Here is a 19,576-nt window from a genome sequence, read left to right on the forward strand (position 1 = left end):
CTCTCTCACATATGTGGCCATGCGAAACCACTCCTCTTCAGTTACTCACGTATCAACATGGCGACGTGCAGAAAGATGGTACGAAGCGGAATAAATATGTGTACTCTTTCTCTGGTTATTTCCCTCCAACTGTTAACCAGCGGCTGCCTGTCAGTTCCAGTAACTAGCGTCATGGAAGGTATGTAATACTTTTATGAAGTACCTGAGATAATGACTGTTTTTTAACCAATTAACAGCACTGCTAACGTTAGCTTGCCAGTGTCAGGTAGCTAACGTTACTGCGACGTTACTGTAGCTAGTTGGCTAGTACGTCATGCTAGCAACCATGGTTTCAGGTGAGAAGGGACGATTATAGGCAGTCTGTATGTCCCGCAAAGGTGATTTAAAATATCTCTTTTGAATCGAGTTCTTATTAAAGTTTTACAGTATAATTCAACAAAGTAATTTCCCAAATGTAAAGTTATAACGTCGTCCCCGTGAACCGTTTTGAAATGTATCCGTTGTAAATTGAAAGTAACAACGTTAAACGTTCTTACGTTAACGTCAAGTCGTTGAGACGTTATTTCTACATTTAATTCAATGTAACATTGCATAAAGTTCCCTGGCTTGGTTTTAGCTAAATGGCAATAGTAACTCTATAAAGGCTACTGACACAAGAGGGGCATAGTAACCCTCGAAACCAGGAAAAGGGAAGTCATATTTTTATATCAAATTTCAAGATGGGTAACCTTACAAGTTACCGCCAGCCTATTTTGGATAAAACGTTTAGTTCGACCAGTTAACTTAAATGTCTGTTTTGCCCAGTGAAAATGACATTGTAGTTAAAGGGTCTACTTTGTGATGCCCCGCGGAGACTCCTTAGCAGTAATGATTTGTGGTGGTCAGATAAAGTGACTTGGTCCAGATGTCCTTGTCATATATCATATATCAGTCCAGTAACGCAACAGCTTATTAAAGAATCTCTTTTGAAGTTTACCATCAAGGAACTGGCACCACAGTAAAGGCTCATTGGAAGGCTCTGTCTTGCACAAATTGACTTTTACTGCGTGCGGTTTATTTGCTTAAATCTGTTGAGATAAGGTCAGTGGTATTGATTTGTTCTTTCAAATGAAGACTGTATGTCATGTTTACTACATGCTTGGGCGGCTGTCAGGTTGCAGCATTGTGTTTGGAAAAATCACATCTTAGGCCTATTTCCTTTTTAAAAATATGACTATACACGGGTTTCCTGTTTACAAACATTACAGGGTGCGTGCGCATACCAGGCGCAGAAAGCCAGATTGGTGAGCTGGTCGGCTACTGCAACAACCTTAAGTATTGAAGCTTTCCTTATTGTTTGTCTTTAATTTTGCAGTGTTACTGTGATATATATGTATGGCTATAATTATCGTTTTAGGCTAATGTAATAGTCAATGTTTGCAGCAGGGTTAGCTACCCCTGAGTGTACCCCTATGGTTGGTTTATGCCTTAAAATATTGGCCAGGATTTCCGGGAAAAGGTACGATATGTGTGTCTCCATTCCAAAACATCACTGCAGGTTGACTGTTTTTAGCAGCAGAGGTTGATTGTGGGCGAGAGGGCGCCAACACTGTCGTGGTTAGCTCGCCGAAACTCTACTGCAGCTGTCTCGGCAACGTTAGCTAATGTCCGTTAGCATACGTACAGGCTAACTATTGCCAGTTAGCTTTGTGTGTAACGTAATAAAAACCCACCCATCTCGTAGGAGCGAAGCTTAAGATTTCATTCAATAAAATTATGGTACAAATGGAGCCTGACTCTTGCATATGACCCCAATCTGCCCTTCTTATGGCTTGAAGCCATAACCTCCACCGGTTTTTGGCAAAAGCATGCTTCCCCCCTCGGTATGTTAAACATCAGGCACCCATCACTGGCTCTGTTTGTACAATTAACCACGCAACAACTCCTTGGCATTTTGACTTACGCTATGCTGCTACAACTACTAGTTACACGAAACATGTCTTTTTTCTGCCCCCCCCGGTTGCGTGCGCAAGCAGTGATGACGTTGCCGAGAAATCCATGTATGCCACGCCATCATTCTAACCATACTCACTCAAACAGCCCATCTCTGTAATGTATTACTGTGATAAAGTTGCACTGAAACAAAAATACATAGAACTAGTCAGTTAATTAGGAACAAAAAATATCACATCAGTAACGAGTTGCAACATTCATGGACTTCACATTTCATCCTCTTTTGAAGCATTTGGAGTTACATAAACTCTAATGTTTAGTATTGGTTCATGAAATCAGATCGTAACATATCATTAATGTGCCGTCCTTATACTGTGGATGACCCTTTTGGCTTTGCATTAAACCAGTGGCTTCATACGTGTTTTTCATTAATTTTCAATCATCCTTGTATATGGGTTAATGACATGTATGATTTAAGGAAATATTGTAAGCATACTTAAATATTACGTGACCCAGCAGCTCAGTTTTTAAGGCTGACTTTCCTACATTCTGTTTTATGGAGCAAAGCCTATAATGGTTGCTGCCACAAAGATCTCCTGTTCAGTGATTATTATTGCTGGCCATGGCCCATGTGCATGAATAGTCCCTTTCTTCTCTTGGAGACGTCTTACCCCGTGCTTCAAGTCCCTAGTGTTCTCCTCCCGTCCCTTCCTAAGCAACGCCTCCCAGTCCCACAGGATGAAATAATGTTGACACTTGTTGGTTAAATCAAATGGTGTCATTGATTCAGGAAGACTGGCCAGATGCACGAGACTGAGTTGAGCTCTAATTTAAAGACAAAGTCAGAGGCTGATGTAACTGTCGAGTTTCTTAAAATGAAAGTACTTTTTTATTATGAAACTAAAATGCTATGTCTGTTATACTGTTATAAAGTTAAATGGGTTAAAACAAAATTGGAAAACCTGGCTAACATTGACGTACACAGTCTCTCTTTAGCTCGTTTCACACAGAGATTCTGCAATAGTGCAGCAATAAAGGTCAGCAGTTATGCCGGCTTTGTTGATTCACACAGAACCACGCAGAGGCGACATAATGCCGCCCGCAGTGTGGGATTTCACGTAGCATGCCGGCATTCCTGGAGCAAAAGAGGCATGACGTGTAAAACAGCGTCGGCGTCAAGTGTGTGTGAGCCGCACAGTTGATCAACCACACAAACCTGACACGACCCACAAACCGCCAACTTTATGCATTATAGGAGCACAATATTGTCAGTGGAAAGGACAGTGTATGTGCAGGTGGACTAGTGCATGCAATGTTTCTGTACGTTTTTAATAACTTTGGCTACTAGGAAGGCTGCTTTGTCAGTTTTTGACCTGCTTGTTGGTTGACTCGTGCATCGTATTGCATGAATTCCCACCATGCCGGTTGTCCCTTTCACGCAGACGTCGTTTCGGCTGTGTTATGGCTCTGTGACTTCCTCCGCTGCCGGCTTAAGGGCGCAACAACTCTGTCCCCCATTCCGTCTTTGTAACTTTCACACAGACGGCGGGGCAACTTAAAGGCGCAACATTCCCGCCTTGAACAGGCTGTGTGAAAGGGGCTATTGTCAGCAGCAGTCATGGTATTAGGGCAAGTTTGCACAAACGCAACAAAAAAACAACAACCAGATGTTAAGTACAAATATCCTAAATGGTTAACTGCCTTGCTACTTTTAGATGACAGCCTCTGAGTAGGAGGGCAATTTTATTTCCACAGCCATAGCTGCTGGTTGATCACACGGGCGGTAGCAACAAACTCCTTTTAGTTGTATATGAAAGAATTTTAATTTTCTTTTATTTCCTAAATTGACTCCGTGTGATTGAGGTATCGGTATTCACAATTTAGATGAAAGTGTTGTTATTGAAATGAGTTGAAACCGAAAGCTCAGATTGAATTAGCATTATTAGCAGGTTAGGCTTAGAAAGTGGTCAGTAAATAAAGAACCCCTCCTTGATTGAAAAAGCATTTTCTGTTAAGCCTACTAGGCCGACCTTTTCAAGTGGATATATCAGTGTTTTAAGGAGTTATTCATAAACCTTATTTTTGTAACCTAATGTTTATTGTCTTGCATTGTTATTTCCTCTAACCTGACAGCACCAAGCCAAGAGAAAGAGGGGGGAAACGCATCTCAAAATCTTAATTTGACCATTGTGGACAAGACCCTAGGTGACGCAGAGCCTTCGCCATCTCAACAGGTTCCAGCGACACCTGCTGACAATGTCTTCGCAACAGCAGAGGAAGATGCTCCTAAAGACAACCACACAACAGCCATTCAACAAAAAATGCCTGAGGAAACAAATCCAGTCACCATCATTGATAGCTCTGATAATACACAGCAGCAAGGAGCTGTCAGCAATGGGGATCCAAGAACTGATACGGCTGGAAAGAAACCAGACCAAAATAATGCAACAGGTGGACTTGCGGATTCCGAACCCACCCCAGCTTCTACTCCAGAAGGTCCCAGCACCTCTGCCAAAGCCCCTGAACCATCCAAACCTGTCACAGAAGAGGTAGACGCAGCAGTCTCCGACTCCAAGCCCGCCAACACTCTGGACCCGTTCACACTGCAGGACACTGATGCAGACCTGCTGAAGACCACTGACCAAGCGCTGGCATCTCCGATTGATCTGGATGTTTACCAAGATGAAGGCGACGATGACGCTGCCTACGGGAACAGCGAAGATGATGACAACGTTGGCGCCGCATATGAACACAATGTCAAAGACCAGACTGTGAGCAGGCTGCAACCAGATGGGATGGAGGTGCCCCGTTACAAGGCAGCAGACAGCTACAACACAGAGGATGAGGACTCCCACTTCTTCTTTCATCTGGTCATTCTGGCTTTCCTGGTGGCAATCGTTTACATCACCTATCACAACAAGAGGAAGGTGAGTGTTGGCATGACAGCCGGGCAACTGCTCAGGATGTAGATGCCCGAGATGATGATGTAACATAGGTTTTGTTTGCACAGGGCTGGTATTACCTCAGCATTTAGCTTCTGTAAAATGCCAAGTTTACATTGTAACGTGTTGTTAAAACTATTATTGATAGACAAAATGAATCACCAATCATTTACATAAGAGCTTTTCAAATCTGAGGTTTTGCATGCTTTCTTAGTTAAACGTTATGTATTGTGCGAGTTAAATTGCTTTAGACAAATTAAGCATTTTGATATCCATCCAAGATTTCACCTTTGGCTCTGGACCTTGCACTGGGCATTTTTCACATTGGCATATTATAGACTAAACAGTTGATTAATTGAAAAAATAATCAGTAGGTTTATAGATAAAAAAGAATAATCATACGCTCCCATAAAATACTGCTGTACTTTGATTAGGGTTCAAATTCACCAACTGTGTAGCTTGATCAGATACCGTAGTGTCTTCTTGTGTCTTGAATTACACTTTCAATGCAAAGTATTTGCCTTATTTTTCCATTTATTGTAACATTATTTAGTAAACTCGGGAGTGAAACAATGAGGATTTTCAGTTTCATCAACTGCACAACCTCACAAAAATAAATCGTGCTTTACGATGTAACAAAAACAGATTTGATAAAAACAGTAGATATCCTCCGCTAAACAAACCAAGCACTGTATTTCAAACAAAACGCCACATATTGTAGAATATGTGATCGTATGTAGCACAACCGCATTTCTAGAGGAACAAGTTTTCCCTGTCAAATCAGCAGAGAAAGGTATTATGCTGGCTCCATGTTAATTTGGGTTTTACGGCTGAATAAGGATTCCAATGATGTAGTCTTTAATCTTTTCTTCTAGCCTGTCAACCAAGAAATCATGTTACTTGATTAGCACTTATACATCTATTAGATTAATTGGATTTCTATCTGCTTATTTTATTAAGTTTCTTTCGCTTCTTCTTTTTAGATCTTCCTTCTGGCTCAGAGTCGGCGCTGGAAGGACGGTCTGTGTTCCCGCAACACCGTGGAGTATCACCGCCTGGACCAAAACGTCAACGAGGCCATGCCATCCCTCAAGATGACCCGAGACTACATTTTCTGATCCACGTTCAGAAGAACAATATGTCCAGACCTGCACAGAGCCAGTTGGCCTTCCTGCCTGGTCACATTGTTGGGATGCTGTGCTTTGTCATGGAGCCTGATTGATGCTTTCTCTTGCTTTACAGGCCAACTGGAGAACATTATGTCTTTGGGATTGAATTCTGTTTATTCAGGACTTTTCTGTTGTCTGCATAGAAAGATTTTTATATGTTATTCTTATTTGTTATGTCATTTGTCTTTTTTCCACGCAATTAATGACTTATTGGGATTTAATATTTTGGGTTTATTAGGATCTTATATTTGTCTTTTTTGGGAGTGTTTCAGCCTTATGGTCCCTCTACACCAGTTTTCCCCTCTTGCATACTGTCTTACGTGAAATACTCACTTTAAGAATAGGAAGAGTTTAGGTCATAATATAATGCTTAATTATAACAGATTATTTACCCCAACAGTATTAATAGATTTCTCTCTCAGCAGTTATATCTCTCAGCCAATATATGAATTGACACACAAAGCATTTGCTGTGCTTGTTATGTCACGGATACTTTTGTATTGTAAAGGTGTATGTGTGCAAACAAAGCAGCAATCTAGGAGAAGCTGATACATAAATGCAGTCATTCAAAACAACTGGCCACCGCTCATGTTGAAATGCTCTGTTTGCCATAGATCTTGCTATAAGAAAGTAGTGTAAACTAAAAAAAGATACATTGGGAAGATTGATTTAAATTTACAAAGTCAAAGTATTCCTTAGTGTTGGATACAAAATTTATTTGATCTCATTTTCTTTATCTAGCAAAGAAAGATATCACATTGTCACCGACATTTCAAATTTATTTTCAACTGTTTAACCATCACCAATGTTTCCTGTCACGCCTTTGCAAAAAATGTCTAATATACTTTTCATTTAGATTTGACATCATATAAGGGATGTAAAATCCCTATTACATTTTATTAATTAAATTAAGCTGCACATTAAGTCGAAGAGGGGGGACTTCTCTTCAGATGAGGGGTCTGTCCACGTGTTTAAGCCATTTAAATGAAGACAGATACTGAATATTGTTCAGGTTAGAATGTACTAATGTAATGTATGGGAGAAGACTTTTTCCTTGTTCGTCATTTTACTTGTCTACGGTACCTGTTCTATTGCCCAGATTTTGCTATGCACAAAATCACCGGGGCTGGCCCTCTTTGTTTTATGGCTTCGGTGAAGTCTCTTATCACTCATTTATGGTCTTCATTGTGGCAAACTACAACTCACGCAGAACTTTTAATTTTTAGTTGCCTCCTGTCAGAGTACAGTTTGGTGGACTGGTATCTCTGTTCATCAGAAATTGTGTCTGCTGTGTGTGGCCTGATGGTAACTTTTATACCATTCATTACCAGAATATGGTGTCCAGATACAGTCCAAACCGTGTGAGCAAAACCCACAAAAAACAAGAAAACACCACATTGTAGTTTGTCACTCATGACTCTATTTCTTATTCCTCACAGTCGCATGTTTTTTTGTCTGTTGCCGTCTCATGCCTTCAATTAAAATGCCATAACTTCCACATATTGTTTATCAATCTCTTGTCGCCTTCTGCCAGTTGTTTTCAGCTGTCCTGCCCGTATATAAAGCTACACAGTGGTTAGATTGATAACGCGATTTGCACTGTGCCGTTCAGTCATATTAGCTAGAATATGAGGGGAGGAGGTGTCCTGCGTAAAGGTGATGATCAACACTGCTCTTGCAATCAACAGTAGAAACTGTATAATCTTTTTCTGTCAATAAAGCACAAATTGTGTACGAAGTCCTATCTGTCGCTTTAATTTTTGTGATTGATGCTTTCACGTTTGACCTGCTCAAGTGATTAATCTAAGATACTCTTCTTCTGACAGATTTTATTTTGAGTCTGATCAAGAGAATATTTACATCAGAGCCTTCTGTTATCTAGCTCTTTTTGGGAGTAAATGCCCAGCTTAACTTGGCATCGCCAACTAGACAGGCACTTTGATCTCCTTTGATCGTAATAGGCTCACTAGACAGTCACAAAACAAGCTGAAATTTTCTGGTTAAAAGCTATTATACGTATTTATTTATAGGCAAAAAATTGAAAGGGTGTAGATTTTAGAACATACAAATCTATCATTTAGCAACAGTTGAAGCGTACTTCATCTGCAAAAGAGCATTTTATCTACATTAGATGTGGTGTTTAATCTAATGATGAAATAAGATAAAAAGCAACTGCTGCAGTGTGACAAGTTGTAGTTTTCTATATGTTGCTGTCATTAGCTGTATGTAGTTGAGATGAACTGACATCCAAAATACCTTTCACAGCAGGCAAAAACAGGTGTTACTAATAACATACGGTGGCTCCGTTATGTTCAAGTGTCCCAGTGAGAGGGACAGTGAGTCAGCATGCACAGCACCAGGACCCTGAAATCAGAAAGCAGCTAAAAGGAATTCAGCCCTCATTAATTTCATTATTTACACTTGTGCTTTTCCTACTGTGACTTGTCTAAATATCTTCTGTGAAAAAGGCCTACAGCAGACTCCGGTATCAGGACTGCTAAAAAGAATAATAAGTAACTCTACCACAAGGAGGCAGTATGCACACACAAATATCTGATCATGCAAACCTTTGTGTTTCCGTGATCTTCTGCTGTGTCCTTTAACAAATTGAATGATGGCAGAGTGGTACCACATACTGTGTAAGAGACATACTGACTCCACATCCAAATGTTGCCCGAGAAAATGCAATTGGTTTTCGACTCTTTTACTCTTTGTGTGACACACATTGTGTCAGCATAATAAAGGGTAATTTGAGCTGAAAAATATTCAACACTTTTATACTTTTTGTAATAATGTGTGCTGGGAATCATTATGTGCCACGATTACCCAGAATCTCTGAGTAACTCCAAAGGAAGAAAAGCTGTGCGTGAATCTTTAATGTAACACAGCACAACTGAGATGGATTTTCAGGACAGCTAAAAGTATAACAAGTTTATCGCCGCATGTCTGTCTTTTAAAGCTGGTAAACAGCAGAGAGAAAGAAAGACAGACCAAGTTGGACATGCGTATCCTTGACTAGTCTTTATATTAATGGCTGCCGCAGGCTGTGGGACGACAAACCTACACAAAAATCCCTCTTAAATCTTTTACATGTACTTTAAACTGCAGCCCGACGTAAAGTAATTAATCCAACAAGTTAATGTGTATACACTCAGGTTAGCGCGGAAGGGAGGGGAGGGGACGGGATGAGGAGGAGGGAGGGGCGAGCTAGCCTCCGTTTTGTTTGACAATACTTCGAACGTCAACAAGAAGTGACGTCACCCAACATCGCTTAGAGCAGTGGTTCCCAACCTGGGGTCCGGGGACCTCTCAGGGGGGCGGCAAAGATCACAGGGGGTGCGCAAGTCTTTATCTGGTTTGAGGTTGAGGTAAAAAAAATAAAAATATTTGCACATGTTAAACAAATTATGATAATACACTAGAATATATAATGTATACAAAAGTCTGTTTAAAAACTATATATTTTTGTTCTTGTAAATTGTAGGCAGGCTACTTAGTAGGCCAAACCTCAGGGACCTCTTAACCTGGGACCCTTGCTGTCATCAGGTCAGCTGCTAGCTGCTATCATCCTCGTTTTTCCTGCCGCCACGGCATCACTATTTTATGAATGAAACATGGCGGAGAAACGTAAAAGTGCTGATAACTCCTCTGTATCAAAAAAGAAAGTAAGGCTCTATCTCGAGAGTTACCGCAACTTCGGTTTCGGAGGGGGGGGCTCAGCTTTTCTTAGACATAAGTAGGGGGGGCGCCAAGGAAAAAAGGTTGGGAACCACTGGCTTAGAGCACCTTTAATTTGGTATAATGATTAAACTGAGATTTGCACACAATTAGTACATGTACATATGAACCTTTTTAAAATGGCCCCTCTGCTTTTGTAGGTTGGGGAGAAAGGTGTGTGACAGGTTCAACCCCTTTGTGTCATATAAAAACATCCTTTCCAAGACACTGAACTCCTATACCTGCTTATTCGTCGCAAGCTGAGCTGCATAAAAGCATCTGCCAGGTGTCTAAAATGTAAAAAACCTGTAGACGAAAAAGCAGGAAGTGATGGCTGCCGCGTGCATTTCATCAACAGATAAGATAAACAGGCTTTGTGGATATTTGTTCAAAGTTATGTCAGGCGAATCTATCTGAGAGACAGCAGCAAATGAAACCTACGAGCTGGAAAAACTCACAACTACTTTTGATCACTGGAGGGTGAAAGTCTTGACAATGGTTATCAAGTAGCATTTGAAAAGGGTTTTCTAACTTTCATGAGGAATTTCTCAAGAGATCAACATCCTTTCGTCGAGGTTCCTGAAAAAATATTAAGAGTAAAACTCTCTTTAGAGCCTGATAATGATAATTAAAATGATTATTAATAAAGTATTTTGCCCATGATCTTTTCTTTCAGTGATCACACAAAAATACAAAGAAATGAGGCCCATACTCTCATCCTCTGGCTTGGGAGAAGATAAATATAATTAAATATTCTGAATAATGAAAGCTGTCATTGTGGTCGACTACAAACATCACAGATTTTTGATCGTGGCTTCATGAAATTATTTTATTGGTTTTTGTCTCATGTTGAAGAGACAATTAAATATCTAATACTGCTGCATTGAGTTTCTTCATTGAGAGTAATGCAGGTAGCTACAAGAGGCAGGCAAGTATGGGCATCGCCAAACAACTCATAACGGCTTTAACCGCTACAGATCTGCTGTCTAAAAGTAGTTTTTCAGTAGAAAGCCTGATCAGTAACTTCTTCCCATGGAAACCATGCAGGAACAAACTGGAAAAGCAACCTGAAGCACCGGCAGCTTTATTCACACAGCTGGAATACATCTTTTAACCAATCAGATTGCTTCTGTGAAACTATCCATCAAGGGCAATTTTAACCTTGATGGATGACCTTTGACCTTTGACCTTTGAATCAAGTTATTGACCGATTTGGCTTCTCTGTAATAATTTCTATATTTTCTGCATCTGCTGGATTAGGTTTTAACCCCAGCAGGTATCTGCTTTTCACAGAGATGTCAATATATTGAGTGTCAGGAGACCTGAAGGTATAGCAGATACAACAGTTGGGCTGAGGCCGGAGCTTATCAGCACATGCTGTAGTGATCAGATCATGTGGCCCATTAGCTGCCTCCTCAATGGGAGAGCTCAACGGTCGTGAAGACTAAAGCCCGAGACACACTAAGCCGATTATCGGCAGTGTGCCGGCAGTCAGACTCAAATGACCAATCTGATTGGTAGAGTGCTAACCCGGAAACGAGGGGCGGGATGAGCGTGACTAGAGTCTGACGAAAATCTTTGTCGATCTGAAATAAGGACAGATTCAGCAACTGCATGGCTTATTCACCGAAACGTGTTTCTGAAAACATTTTAAGTACAATATGAGATCGTATTCTGAACAAGCCGCCATGACAGTCTGGCTTTGAATTTCTTGAGAAACCAGACCCACGTGACGCGTTCATCCAATCAGCTGCCGGTTTTCATTTTTGGGCGACAATATAGATTAGCGCCGCCTGCTGTTATGGAGACGTATTACGTCTCGTTGCTTCGGTGTGTTCCGAGGCACTTTTTTGACCAACTCGGGGAGACTGATCAGTCCAACTGCCTTTTCTGCCGACGGTCGGCCGTCTGGTTGGTGTGTCACGACCTTTACACTGACGAGTCCTACTCCACAAAGGGTTACGGTAGTGTCAACATCAACTCTCACCAGATACTGAATGTGTCTGTTGGTATAAGGTATAGCAGTCAAAGTATGGAACAGTGCAACTAAGTCAATACAGCAACTGGACATTTATATAAAAGATATTGTGCTGTCAATGGTATTTTTGAAAGAACTATATATAAATATAAATATATATATATACATATATATATATATATATATATATATATATATATATATATATATATATATATATATACTATATATAATAGTACAACAGGAAGAAATGTAACAATGTTGTTTATGGGGACTGTGGGAAATTATTTTTTTTATTGTGTGTGTGTGTGTGTGTGTGTGTGTGTGTGTGTGTCAAGAGATTTTGAAAAACACAATCTCTTCTAAACTCTGGATTGATTAAAACATTTTTAAAATAATATGAATAAAATAGGATTATATAATAAGATAAATAATCTGACATCATATGAAACTTTCTGAATAGCCAAAAGATTATTTTTTATTTTTAACAATTGACCTACGTCTAGATATATTCATTGTGTTATGTGTACCACATCCATTCAAATCAGTACATAAACATGAGTAACACATGTGAGTGAGTTCTTGAACGAGGCGCTACCAAAACGTTTACATGTCTATTACTTAAGCTTTCTGGCTATTTGAAATAACTTTAGTAAAACATCAAGGCTGCTGACGGGAGGTATATTTAAAATATTGAGTGCAATATTCTGTGTAGAGTCCTGTGTTCTGGCTCAACTTCAACTACTTGCAAGGTGCATGACGATAGGAAGAAATCTTGAAGGAAAACACTTGTAGAAATGAAAAGACTGACATGTTCCAGGCCAACTGATGTGAGACGTGTCTCATAATGAAGTTTGTCTCATACTGTGAGTGTTGCTGGAGTTTTTCCAATATCCTGTGTTATAGCACCCAGTGCAAGGTGTTACCTGAGTCCAAGGTCTAACAAGACCCATGAGTCATGGTACATATTACGGTGAGTCAAAGGAACTGAGCAAGTTAAAGCTTCAATAGAAGACTCTATTAGTGTCTCAGAGGGGACCATAAGCAAAGCATCAGATCTGAAGGTGCCTCACCAAACCTACACGCCTCAACACCCACCTAATAACCCAGTGGCGTAAGGTAGTAACAGGCCCCAGTGCACGCTATTATGACAGGCCCTAGGGCCCTCATCACTTAATCAAATAGAGACTTGACATTAGACAACATCAACCTACAAATTACCCAGCAATTATCATTGCATATCTGTAGGTTATTTGACAAAAATACCAAAGAAAATAATACTTTATTATTCATTTATTTGAATTGTTTTATATATAGCTTATGTACAATTAACATATCATTTTGTTATAGATTGTTATTGACTATTTTATCCTCTAAAAATAGATATATGACGGAGATGGGTTTCTATTTCCGAGGGTGTTACAGCCAGTGCTGCAGCACCCAGGGCTTTGTGTTTTTTATTTTTTATTTTTTTCCTTTTTATTTTTTGTTTCCCCTCCTTCCATGAGTTGGTGTTTTTTTGGGCAGGGCTTTCCTACGGCTCACCTGGCGAAGCTGCGCACCTGGGGTCATCCGTCTCATCAGGCTCCTGTTGAAAGTCCCCGTGCTTCCCACAGTCAGCGCCAGATTATTTACTGCCTTGCCTTCATGGGGTAGAGTACCAGTCGGCCAGTTACTCTCAAGCCTAACTGTTAGTGTGTGTGTGTGTGTTTTTCTCTGTGATTTCCTGAACTTACATTGTTTTGTGTGTTTCATTCTTTTCAAGATCCCCGAGCTGCTAGTTTTTGTGCTGCCTGGAGTTTTTGATTTCTGGGATGGAGTTTTCCTCAGGCCTGCCTGCCCCTGCTCTCAAGTCTAGCTATACCCTGCTGTGATCAGCCCACACCTCCTCTTGCCCTGAGTTTTGTGAATAAAGTACAACTAAGCCTTTATTCCCTGGCCTGCTCTGTGTCCGCTCCTGGGTCCACATCATACTATATAACAGAGGGCATGTATAGCAAATGGCACCACTTTTCGTGAGTTCTTTTTGAACACAAGCGTATGTCCGAGGTGGGAATCTGAATCACTCCCAGTGGCCTGTTCTACGCCCAACACATTGTTGGAGGGCCCACACTCTCTACGGGACCAAATGCAACTGCACTGCCTGCATTGCCTATATTTATACCCCTGATCTAATCACGTTTGCTAAAATAACCACGGATAAACTGTAGGTGCAAAGTGTCAAACATATAAAGGTACTGGTCTCTACAAACCTGTTCTCCTGCTCCATGAGAGGCTTTTTCCACTACACCTGTGACCTACCCCATTGGGATGCCCCAATACCTTCTAAATGGCAGGATGAATAGTAGTAATATCCAGGACAGAGTGTGGTTCTTTTGGTGGCAGAGAAAGTGCAAACACAGAATGGTGTTAAAAGTGGGATTTGAGGCTGCAGACCTTTGTAAAGGCAAAACAACGGAAGCGTTCTGTTGCTTGGATGGACTGGGATTCATTCAAGCTTTCAGATGTTTGGTAGCATTACAAGGCAGCACTGTGAGCTGATGTTCATAGTCCCCCTTCATGGAAAATACAAACATAAAAACTGTTAGCATTGTCCTTCTTTACCTTTGTGAACCTGCGGAGTGCCTGGGTTACTTTTCCAGCTTTCTTTATATTTAATTTCCTGTGTGTTTCATGGCCCGATGCAGGGGCTTGAGCAGGGCTTGAGCTCCCCTAAAAAGGGTCTAAAATCGCCACTGGCCCCATGTCTCCCAGGCACTGCACATAATATCCACAGTCAAGGCTTCATGTTTTCTCCATTTTATTTTATCTCTTGGAGTTTTGTGTCTCTGTGTTGACAAAGCTTAATCGCCCTTGTTCTTTATCTTCTGCTTGGATGGCATTAAGAGTGGAGCCTCTGTTTTTCTCTCTTTACTCAGAAAGAAATACAGGGCCCATCATCTTTATGGTTGGGAGACGGGGGAGGCTCAGCAACCTGCCAGAGAGGAAAATAAATGACTGGGGGGAGGGGGGTCGGGGGGACGGAGAAAAACCGAAAAGAGTAGTTTGGATCAAGCAGAGGGATTCAATAAGAAAGATATATTGTGCTGCACATACATGACAGTATTATGAGGGGAAAGAGAAAGAGTAAAGCTTGAAAATGTATGTAGCTATTGTGTGTATAATATGTGTGTGTCTCCCTCTTTCTTCATCTGTCTTTCTCTAGTCCGTCCTATTTATGACTTGTCAATGCCACACAGGGAAATGTTACACTTTGGTGGCCCCAAGTGGCAACTGGATAAAACTGTTATTTCAAACGGTATGAAATGTTCCGAGTGCACAGAGAAGTAAAAAGGAGGAAAAAAAACAGTGTGAGGTGGATTGTGACAAGAACTTTGAAGAAGACTTAAAACAGGCAGCATAATGAAGGATCTGATATAGAGAAACTGTAAACTGTGCCCTCCTGGGATCTAGAAATGTATGTATCTAACCATAAAATATCGACATTTAATTCAAAATCGTGGCCTCTCAGTTAGAAGAGATGTTAATCTCTTTTGCAAGCATTTGTTGTTACTATATGTTTTTGACAAGACAAAAGTGTTGTTCACTGTTTGTCACTTGGTTTTTAGTAGTAGATTGAATGCGTATTTGTTTGGAGGAATACACCACTTCGTACGTAAGTAAATTTTATTATACAACAGTTACGAAACCATAAAATATAAAGTTTTAAGTCGTGAAAATAGCAAAATAAACTTTTGAATTTTTTTAATGTAAACAATGCATCAAATAAGAGACACTCAATGTGTTTTTGGCAAATACTATGGAGCTTATTCTTTTGGTTTTCTGGCTCGCAAATTCTGCTCTAATCAATAGTTTCAACTGTTCGGGTGTGAAAAATCTCTGATGAACACGCTGTACTGTACCTGTGCCGGCGTAATCCACAGACAGACAACTTTAGTGACTAGCTGTTGAGGACATTTTTAACATCTAGCAGCTAAAGAGACATGTGGCCAAAAATCAATTCAATTAATTAATTCATTAATCTGGAGGCTTTGTATTGTTAAGCGCCATATCCCAACAAAAGGGGACAAAAGGGTGTGTGATTTTCACACACCAGGCTCATTGATAGTTAACAGGCTAGTGGCTAAGAAAGGCTGGACTTTTCTGGGTGAGCACAATGAAATGAAATCAGTTGATAAGTTGTGAGAAAAATAATTTTAAGTATCTTCAAAACAGACGTTCGAAGTGCACCTGTCCCTTCCAGCAATAGACTCAAACCTGCAGTTTAAAGAGTTGATGTCTAAATTTTTTCTCTATATCAGCTCCTTCATTATGCTGCCTGTTTTAAGTCTTCTTCAAAGTTCTTGTCACAATCCACCTCACACTGTTTTTTTTCCTCCTTTTTACTTCTCTGTGCACTCGGAACATTTCATGCTGTTTGTCTTTTTATCTGTATCTTTTCTCTCCTGGAGGGAGTTATTCTATCTATCAAACTAAGATCCGAAGACTATGACTACCTTCCTCTCAGATGGTTCGGATCTGAGCATTTCATATCTGTCTCATTTCTGCCTCTCTGTCTCGTTCTCTTCTTCTCTTTTCTCTATCAATCTTCCTCTTGTTCTTTTGTCTCTCCTCTATTCTTTATCCTCCATTCTCTCTCTTCTTTCACATCATGCATCATACCTCTCAGCCCCCCCCTTCCACGCTTTTGCTACTTTGATCTTCCTCTCCCAGCCTCTGATAAGCAGCCTGTTCGGTGAGTGTAAGTGTATGTGTGTGTATTTTTAGCTATGTCTCCTTTGCATTCATTTGCCCTGCTGTATTTGTCTAGCTCTCCACAGTATTTCTCAGCTATGGAGGAAACATTCTTATCCTGTTATCCTCTGGCTATAAGAGATTTTTGCCCGAAGGCTTTTATAACACTGATCCCAGTTTTAAACAGAGCGAGTTGAGTTGGTGGCTGAGTATTTGCCGAGGGGGATTTTTGTTGTTGTTGGAGTTTTGACATGTAGATAATTAGCTAGTTAGCTATAATAGTTCTCTGTAATTTATGCACATACGCTTAAACTGATTTCTCTGTCCAGCAAGATTTTAATTAGTGTGGATATATGTAAAGGACCTGGTTAGCCGTGATTTTTTGACTCTGATTTATTTGCATTATTATTTTTAATATAGAAAATGTCATTTTTTTTCTTTCTTTTACAAAGGACACATATACATACATGTGCCAAATAAATTCCCCCCGCCAGGTTACACGCTATTCTACTGGTTGGCAGTACAATAGGCAAAATACTAAGCCTGACTTTAGACTTTCAGTCCTGTTTTCAGATTTTTCCTTTGACAAGTTAATTGACCCAAATTAGACATCTGACCTAATAGCCCTCAAGAAATAGGCTATGGTGGACTCTGAGGAGAATGAAATAACAATGCACATGCTGACGGTTCTGTTCCTTTAACCCTCAGCATGTGTGATTCTGGATAATTAAGCAAAGACTTTCAAAGACGTGAATGCTTAAAAAACACAATGGCACATAGTGGCATAATGGCTTCCTCCCTCACGATCTAGTCTTTTCCTCTCCTCCAAACTTTTTTTTCTTATGTGGGGAACAGTGACCTTGCATTCAGCTTGGTTGGATTGAATTTGTGTCTTTTTTTTTTAAACTCACTGCAGGTTTAAAGAGAGTTCATGTTTTTGAGAGGCATGATCTCCTTGTCACTCAGCTATGAGGTTTGCAGATATTTCAGTCTGTACTTGGTGTTTATTCCAACACATTCTCACTCCAATCACACCTTCCACTAAATGTGAAAGGCAAGTTTAAGGGGAATTAATAAGTCAACAAACAAGATAGAGGCACACAGAGTTAATAATGCCTATTAAAATAAAGAAAGCTGTATCTAAGGTTAAACCTCAAGCTGCATCAACCCTGATATAAGACCAATTGACCCCACTTTCAAGTCAACATTTGTAACCGTAACAGTAACAACAAATGTCTTCCATAACTCAAGATAGTCATTGCTCCCACTGACACACTGCCCATAATGCTTTCATCCAATCCATCGCGTATGTTATTAGATGCTCTGAGGTATTTTATTATCTATAAATCATTGCTACATCAATGTTAAGTATAATAATCATAAGCAAAAACAAATATCACACAGTTTGTGTCCTTTTCCAACTGTTACCTCTGTGTAGCATGCTTTATTCTTTATTTTCACTGCTGGTATTTGTTTTTGCCATGGTATTGATTGTGTTGCATGTTTGTTAAGAAAAATATGTTGACAACAGTTCTGTTCACATGAAGCTTATTATGATTATAAATGAGGCTGAGGCATGTAAGGGAAACAAAGGGAGTCTCAATCAGAAACTGAAACACACACACACACACACACACACACACACACACACACACACACACACACACACACACACACACAATGTTGCAGTGTCTGTTCTTTGTACAGCGTGCTGAAACCTTTCCTCGCCCTTTTGCTTCACTTTGATGAGGGCACCGGCACTAGAACAAAAGGTACAGAGAATAAAGTGTTTCTGGAGCAGGAGAAGAGAGAGAAAGACAGTGAAGTGAGGCTGAGAGAGAGAGAGAGAGAGAGAGAGAGAGAGAGAGACCCACATAATCTTTACATTCAGAATTCTGCAGATACATTTTATAGTACACAGAAACACAACAACAAATGCATGTAGAGCAGAATTAGGCACATACTTATAATTAACATTCAAAAGAGAACACTCAACATTTTTTACCATCTGAAATCCAGCCCACAAGACACACTCCTCTCCAAAACCCTCCAAACTCAAGAGCTGAGCCCAGATTAGGGTCCCCTATGTCAATTGGTTAATTTTACAGTCAGTGGTTGGTACTGAGGCTAACTGCCCCCTCTCAGACACAGTCTGAGCAGCCTCACAACAACACTGCTCTCTAAACACCAATCAGAGTAAAGCAAATTATAAGACACTAAAAGCCAAAGTAGATTAGAGTGTTGTTATCTAACCCTAAAAAGAGATTATGCAGATTAGCAGATTATCTCTCTACTGTCAGAAATATAAAGCAAAAACAGATCCTAACCAAGCACAGGCTCAGTAACAACAAACTGGAAATTGAAAAAAATAGGACACAATGAAGCATGGCAACCAAAAGAAAACAGAATCATCTGTTCGACAGGTGAGGTAGCTTCTTCAAGGATACAAAAAACGTTCTAGTGTCAAACTTTGCATTTACATCATTCTGTGCCAGGCCAAACACTGAAGTAACAATGTGTGCATGCACACATTAATACCAACTTGCACACATTCCATGTCTGATATTGCCTTTTTCGCCCCTGAAGAGCCCTTAATTGAAATGCAGCAAGCGATTTGGCACGAGAGCGACAGGCCTATTAGATATCGCTCTCTGTCAAACAGGGTTAGCCAGCGATGCTTTATCGCTCTGCTAAAACTCAAACACTAAAACAACTGCCAGGCCCCCGCTCTGGTCAAGGAAACCATTTCATCACCTGACAGCAGCCATATAGCAGGAGGAATTATGAGAGAGGTGTCGTGGCAGCCAGCAGTGTGGGGAGAAAAGTGGGGGAGACAGGGGTAAGTAGGGGCGGAGGTGGGGTAATTTTCATAATGGAGGCGACGGCAGTGCGGGAGCAGAAGGAGGGTCGGGTCTTTCTGCTGCAGGGAAAAATTCAAAGACAGAGAATGAAGGGTGTGAATTCTAAAATGAGGTTTTCATTATTTCACTAGGGTTTTGGAATTAAAGTGAAAGTTATTACCCTTAATTATCTTTGGTTTCAAAATAGTAACATAAGAGATGATTGTACTTTTGAAATATTAAACAGTCAGCAGTGACTAGCTG

General features: G+C 40.3%; 1 protein-coding gene across 2 annotated transcripts; it reads left to right on the forward strand.

Annotated features, from left to right (window-relative positions):
- The first annotated feature begins 22 nt into the window (after positions 1-22).
- Positions 23-7,781, forward strand: c13h5orf15 (chromosome 13 C5orf15 homolog). Of its 2 annotated transcripts, none has more exons than XM_078265645.1 (3): positions 23-178; positions 4,066-4,859; positions 5,858-7,781. In XM_078265645.1, exons 1-3 carry the CDS (start codon positions 58-60, stop codon positions 5,990-5,992), a joined length of 1,050 nt encoding a protein of 349 aa, XP_078121771.1. In that variant the 5' UTR covers positions 23-57; the 3' UTR covers positions 5,993-7,781. The 2 variants fall into 2 exon arrangements, with proteins under 2 accessions (XP_078121771.1, XP_078121772.1); XM_078265646.1 differs by lacking the exon at positions 23-178 and adding an exon at positions 1,227-1,314.
- Positions 7,782-19,576: the final 11,795 nt, after the last annotated feature.

Source organism: Sander vitreus, chromosome 13 (genome assembly GCF_031162955.1).
Source record: "Sander vitreus isolate 19-12246 chromosome 13, sanVit1, whole genome shotgun sequence".
Classification (NCBI taxonomy): domain Eukaryota; kingdom Metazoa; phylum Chordata; class Actinopteri; order Perciformes; family Percidae; genus Sander; species Sander vitreus.

Excerpts from the sequence above, each read along its gene's own strand:
- c13h5orf15 (XM_078265645.1), top strand. The coding sequence starts at position 58 with ATGGCGACGTGCAGAAAGATGGTACGAAGCGGAATAAATATGTGTACT. Across the intron at positions 179-4,065 it reads AGTAACTAGCGTCATGGAAG|CACCAAGCCAAGAGAAAGAG; the intron begins GTATGTAATACT and ends CTAACCTGACAG. Across the intron at positions 4,860-5,857 it reads CCTATCACAACAAGAGGAAG|ATCTTCCTTCTGGCTCAGAG; the intron begins GTGAGTGTTGGC and ends TCTTCTTTTTAG.